Source organism: Hippopotamus amphibius, chromosome X (genome assembly GCF_030028045.1).
Source record: "Hippopotamus amphibius kiboko isolate mHipAmp2 chromosome X, mHipAmp2.hap2, whole genome shotgun sequence".
NCBI lineage: Eukaryota > Metazoa > Chordata > Mammalia > Artiodactyla > Hippopotamidae > Hippopotamus > Hippopotamus amphibius.
This window is the reverse complement of record NC_080203.1, coordinates 3483316-3489315: the sequence shown is the minus strand read 5'-3', so window position 1 is coordinate 3489315 and position 6000 is coordinate 3483316. Positions and strand designations below refer to the sequence as shown.

General features: G+C 62.4%; 1 protein-coding gene across 1 annotated transcript; it reads right to left on the bottom strand.

The window, feature by feature from the left end:
* Positions 1–2666: 2666 nt before the first annotated feature.
* On the bottom strand, positions 2667–5534 carry LOC130842648 (paraneoplastic antigen Ma6F-like). The gene is made up of 3 exons (XM_057719331.1): positions 5057–5534; positions 4409–4858; positions 2667–4048 (listed from the first exon to the last, which is right to left on the bottom strand). The coding sequence occupies exons 1-3, from the start codon at positions 5532–5534 to the stop codon at positions 2667–2669; spliced, it is 2310 nt and encodes a 769-aa protein (XP_057575314.1).
* Positions 5535–6000: the final 466 nt, after the last annotated feature.

Genomic DNA, 6000 nt, shown 5'->3' with positions numbered 1-6000 from the left:
TAGGAACCAATAAAGGGCCCTGTAAAGAGCTGTCAAGTTCCAAGAGCAAGTGCTGCCCCTAAGCCTGGGCTAGGGAGCACTTAATGCAGTGGGAGATCAGATGGCCTCTGCAGAAACCTATTCCATCGTGGTGCTTAGTAGCACACAAGACAAGCAGACTGGCCAGTGGAAGCACAAAGGGGATTAGCTGAAGCACGGCGGGTGTCCCATCAGCATTCGGGCAGGGCTGCAGAGCCAGGCCCGGAGGCTCTGCAGAGAGGAACGAGGCTCTGAAGCACGCCACGGTGCTGGGCTGGCGAAGGCACGCCTTCAGCTCCCTCCCTCCCACCACTGAGCACAGACACTGTGGTCTGCACCACCCACGTGGGACTCGGGTGCTGCCATGACAACCATGGCCGCCACCGCTTCTTGAGAAACAGGTCTGATTGCCCCTGCCGCCACCTGCCCACCTGAGTGGGATCTGTGTGGCCCCCGCTCTTCCCAGCTCTGGCCCCAGGCTCAGCTGGCAGCAGGCACATCTGATTGATGGGTCCCAGTCCTGTGCCCACATCTGGCTGCAAGGGAACTTGGGAGACTGCACACCTGGTATCTTCTGCTCCTCTTGTGGGAGGTGAGCTCAGCCGCATAAAGTGGCAAATTCCCGGGACGGAAGGAATGAAAAGTGTCCACTGCCCTTAGCATGAAACCCAGTTCCCCACATCCCTGAACGTTACCCCTTCAGAGGGCACCCCTGCCCACCACCCCCCACGCGACTGGGCCTTCGCCCTGTGCACGTCACCAGCCCGGTCCTTTCTTCTCCTCGAGAGCACATCTGTTTGCAGGTAGAGCTGGTGTGGGGATGTCTGTGCCCGCTCTCCCAGAAACCCCACAAGTGTCCAGGCTTGGTTTTCAGCTGCTTGGTAAGCGCTCGCTGTTGTTCCAGTTTAGGATCTCTCAAGTTAAAATATATTTGGGGGGCCTTCCCTGGTAATCCAGTGGTGAAGCCTTCGCCTTCCCAATGCAGGGGGTGAGGGTTCCATCCCTGGTCAGGGAGCTAAGATCTCATATGCCTCATGGCCAAAAATCCAGAACAAAACACAGAAGCAATATTGTAGCAAATTCAATAAAGACTTTAAACATGGTCCACTCCCAAAAAAACAAAAACAAAAACAAAAACAAAACAAAACAAAACAAAACAAAAACCTTAAAACAATTATGTAAAAAAAAATACACTTGGGCTTTTTCACAGCTCTATCAGTCTAATACCGGCTTTCTCATGGAGGAGGCCGGAGACCACCCGGCAGGACAGTTCCTTGTTTCGAGGCTCCACTCCGCGCATCATGCCCATCGAGCGGTCCTGGATCCCAGGCACCGGATGCCTGCGGCACCGGCCCCCAGTGAAGGGGAAAGCCAGGATCACCCCACCCATTTTCAAAACACATAGGACACACGACCATCCCAGCATGAGAACAAATTGAACCCCAACACTTCACACTTAACCTATAAAATAGAAGAAAAGCCCTCAGCATGTCCCGCTCTGCAGAGTGCCTACCCTACCCTCTCACTGGAGAGGTCTCCCACGGGTGCTGAGCAGGAACCCTACTCTGGCCCCCCCGCCCCCAACCCCCAGCAGCCCTGCCCCTCGATTGCCCACAGCAGAGGCCAGACACAGATGAAACTTTCAGGAAAATTTATGGAAGAGAAACATGGACTGAAACCATTGAAGAGAGGGCATGACAACACAGAGAGAAACTTGTAACGGTCACTGGAGCCCACGGGTCCCGGCCCCCTCCTCCCGGGGTCCCCAACGAGGTGCTTCCGCTGCCCCCCCGACCCGGTGGCCCTCCCTCCCCCCACAGTCTCCCTTCCTGAGGGCCCCGCGGGCGGCCTCTCGCCAGGACGACGGGCTCCGGCGATGCCCGCTCCCCCCCGGGGACCACATGCCCGGGGCCTGGCCCTGCCCTATGGCGGGCACTGGACAGTCACACAGCAGGGCACGCGCCACCCAGCCGAGGACGCCGCTGAGTCTCGAGGAACAACGGGCTGGGTGACCCAGCAGACCACAGGCGCTGGTCGAGGTCTTCCTTCCCGAGGTCCCATGCTGGGCGCCAGCCATGGCCTCGTCCTTGCCGTCCTTCCCACCCGCTCCTGGGACTGGGCTCGGGTCTCTGCGCTGGGACCGGGGTGGGGGGAACTGCTCGGAGAAGAACACACGCACATCTCCACAAGAACAAGCAGCGCTGGGCCTGCATCTACACCCAGAAAGCACGCGTCGTGCTCACGACACTGGCCCACAGTGGGCAGAGCCTTGGCTGGTGCTGAAGCCCACGGCAGGTGGCTGGGCCCAGGGGTGGCCGCCCGGGTAGGCGGGGACCCCCGGCCCGGGTCCACGCGCACCTCAGGGCTCTGCAGGGGCACGATGGCTAGGGTGTGTGTGTTGGGGGGGAGGGGAACAGGGGCCGGGGTGGGAGGCTCCTTGACACCTGGGTCACTACAAGACCTACATGGACACATCACATTTGGGCTTCCCAGTACAGGAAGCAGCCTGCCCCAGGGGAGGCTGAAGAGGGGTGCCCTCTCCGGAGGGAGGACCAGGCACCTGGAGATGGCCCCTGACATGGGACCAGGAGGTCGCCTGGCCTGATCTACCCTGCCTCTGGGCATGGCGACCCCTGGGCCTGCTGAGCTTACTGGCCCGAGGAGGACTCAGGGGTGCTCCTCTCTGCAGCCCCGTCCTCGCTTCCTAGCTCCTCTGGGGTGGGCTTGAAGCCCTCCCCGGGGGGCTCCTCAGCCTCCCGGTCTCCTGCCTGGGTGAGGCCCTCTGGCTCCCAGCCAGGACCTCCTGAGGGCACTGGGGAAGCCCTGCCCATCTGGGCAGGCATGGGGGCCCCGGGGTCATCTGAGGGTCCTGCCTGACCTAGGCCCGCAGGGCTGGGGGCACATCCATCTTCCTGACTGGCAGCAGAGACCTTGCTGGTCTCCCCAGGGGCAGGGGCTGCCCTGGTGGCACCACGATCTTCAGGGGCAGCCTCACCAGCCCCGGCGCTGCCATCAGCTTCCTCACTGGTCTCTTCACGGGCTGCGGGGGCCTCGGGGCTACCTTCCTCGGAAAGGGCAGCCTGGGCCGCGGTCTCTGCACCGGCCGGGGAGGCCTCGGTTCCATCTGCAGTGGTGCCCTCGGTGATGACCTCGTGGGCCAGGGCGGCCGGGGCACCCCATTCATGGGCCGGGGCGGCTGGGACGGCTGCCAGGTCTCCAACCTCTGCCCGGGCCTCTCCTTCCCCCGGGAACTGCTCACCCGCAGCTGGGCCGGCCTCCCAGGCCTCGGTCTCCCGGATGAGCCACAGCATCCCCACGAAGCCAGGAGGCCTCCTCTCCAGCCGCAGCCTCCTCAGCTTGTGCTGGAGCGTGCGGTTCAGCCGGGCCCGCATCAGCACCTGCCGGGTGCGCGCCCGGTCCGCCATGGCCGGGTGGATGGCCCCCTTCTCCAGGGCTGCCTGCAGCAGGCCCTCCAGGCGCATCACGTACGCAGAGAGGGTCTCCTGGGGCCGCTGGGCACACGTCTCGAACTTCAGCCGAGCGGTCCCCGGGGTGCCCTGGTTCCCAAACGCATGCACCAGCGCGGCCAGGCAGTCCTGGGCAGCCAGGTCGGGATCTTCCTCCAGGAGGCCGCACAGGAGGTCCAGCGCGGGGCCGCCCAAGCTCTCCAGCAGCCTCCGCCTCCTCTCCCTCTCGGACACGTGGCGCCACAGGTACAGCATGTCATTGGCGTTGTCCAGCCAGCTCTCGAAGGACTCTTCCCCGTGGCCCGGCTCTTCCATCCCGGAGAAGGTTCTCAGCTCCTGGTAGCCCATGTTCTCTAGCACGGACTGCAAGGCCAGCCTCCACGGCTGGGTCCAGGCCCCTGCCTCATCCAGGATGCCTGCCACAGCCGCAGCGGCTTCCTCACCTGGAGCCCCCGCCTCGCCTGCAGCCCCTGCCCGACTCAGAGATCCTGTCACCCCTGCAACTCCCGTGTCACCTGCAGCTCCCTCCTCGTCTGACATTCCATCTGCAGCCCCTGCCTCGCCTGCGGCTCCCACCTCACCTGCAGCTCCCTCCATACCTGCGGCTCCCGCCTCATCTGCGGCTCCTGCCTCCCCTGCAGCCTCTTCCTCATCTGCAGCTCCTGCCTCCCCTGCGGCTCCCTCCTCACCTGTGGCTCTCTCCTCCCCTGCAGCCCCTTCCCCATCTGCAGCTCCGGCCTCACCTGAGGCTCCTGGCTCACCTGCAGCCCCTTCCTCATCTGCAGCTCCTGCCTCCCCTGCGGCTCCCTCCTCCCCTGCAGCCCCTTCCTCATCTGCAGCTCCTGCCTCACCTGCAGCCCCTTCCTCATCTGCAGCTCCTGCCTCCCCTGCAGCCCCTTCCTCATCTGCGGCTCCTGCCTCACCTGCAGCCCCTTCCTCATCTGCAGCTCCTGCCTCCCCTGCAGCCCCTTCCTCATCTGCGGCTCCTGCCTCCCCTGCAGCCCCTTCCTCATCTGCGGCTCCTGCCTCCCCTGCGGCTCCCTCCTCACCTGAGGGTCCCTCCTCACCTGCAGCCAATTCCTCATCTTCAGCTCCTGCCTCATCTGCGGCTCCCTCCTCCCCTGCAGCCCCTTCCTCATCTGCAGCTCCTGCCTCACCTGAGGGTCCCTCCTCACCTGCAGCCCCTTCCTCATCTGCGGCTCCTGGCTCACCTGCAGCCCCTTCCTCATCTGCGGCTCCTGCCTCCCCTGCAGCCCCTTCCTCATCTGCGGCTCCTGCCTCCCCTGCGGCTCCCTCCTCACCTGCGGCTCCCTCCTCACCTGCAGCCCCTTCCTCGTCTGCAGCTCCTGCCTCACCTGAGGCTCCCTCCTCCCCTGCAGCCCCTTCCTCATCTGCAGCTCCTGCCTCACCTGCAGCCCCTTCCTCATCTGCAGCTCCTGCCTCACCTGAGGCTCCCTCCTCACCTGCAGCCCCTGCCTCATCTGCACCTCCTGCCTCACCTGAGGCTCCCTCCTCACCTGCAGCCCCTGCCTCATCTGCAGCTCCTGCCTCACCTGCAGCTCCCTCCATACCTGTGGCTCCTTCCATACCTGCAGCTCCTGCCTCACCTGCAGTTCCTGCCTCACCTCCAGCTCCCGCCTCACCTGAGGCTCCCTCCTCCCCAGCGGCCCCCACCTCTACCGCCCTGCCAACCACTGCTTGTCTCTGGGGCTGTGCAGGGAAATTGGGTCGATCCTGTGAGTCAGTATCATGGACCTGGGGCAGGCAGACCACAGTCCAGGGCCCCCCCTTGCCTGGTATGTGTCTGGGGATCAAGCTTCGGTTCAAATCCTCAGCAAACTCGACCAGGGCAACCTTGGGCCCCAAGTCCTTCCTGAAGACTTTGCCCAGCACTCGGTACCTGCCCAGGGAGCACAGGGCAGCCTGCACGGCCTCCCGGAATTCCTGGTCCTCGCAGTCGTCTGGGATGCCCAGGATGAGCAGACAGTGCTGCGCGTTCACGCCCACCCAGCCGCACCAGTCCCGCAGCATCGCCAGAGCCGTCGCCATCTTCGAGGCCCTGAGAGTGGGAGGACGTGATCAAACAGGTGTGCACAGACTGTCGAAGTGTGGGAATCGGCCTGTGAGTGTAAAGAGGAGAGGATCATGTTTGTGCCACACAGCCCGCCCTACTGCCCCTCCCTGCCCTGTTTTGTTTATTTGATTTTAAGAAACTTTTTTGATCCATTAAATAACTTCAAGATAGAAGGCTAGTCACCTTTTCTACATTTCTGGCATGAGTTTTAGGAAGTTGCCTCTTTCCCAAGGAATTATTCAAGTTTGCAGATTCTTTGGCATACACATTTCCATAACATCCCTATAGTCTCTTTTGCACGTACGTCTGATCAGTAGTGTTAGCCCTCTTGCACTCCTGACACCGGTGATTAGCGTTCTTCCTATTTTCCCTTGATTGGTCTTTCTAGGGCATTCTCAGTTTTGTTGCTCTTTTTGAAAACGAGCATATGGCTGTGTTCAT

Bases quoted from the DNA above. Each gene is read 5' to 3' on its own strand.
- LOC130842648 (XM_057719331.1), bottom strand. From the start codon at position 5,534: ATGGCGACGGCTCTGGCGATGCTGCGGGACTGGTGCGGCTGGGTGGGC. The intron at 4,859-5,056 runs GTATGGAGGGAG...AAGGGGCTGCAG, and splicing joins AGGTATGGAAGGAGCCACAG to GGGAGGAGGGAGCCTCAGGT. The intron at 4,049-4,408 runs GTGAGGCAGGAG...TGGGAGCCGCAG, and splicing joins AGATGAGGAAGGGGCTGCAG to GCGAGGCAGGGGCTGCAGAT.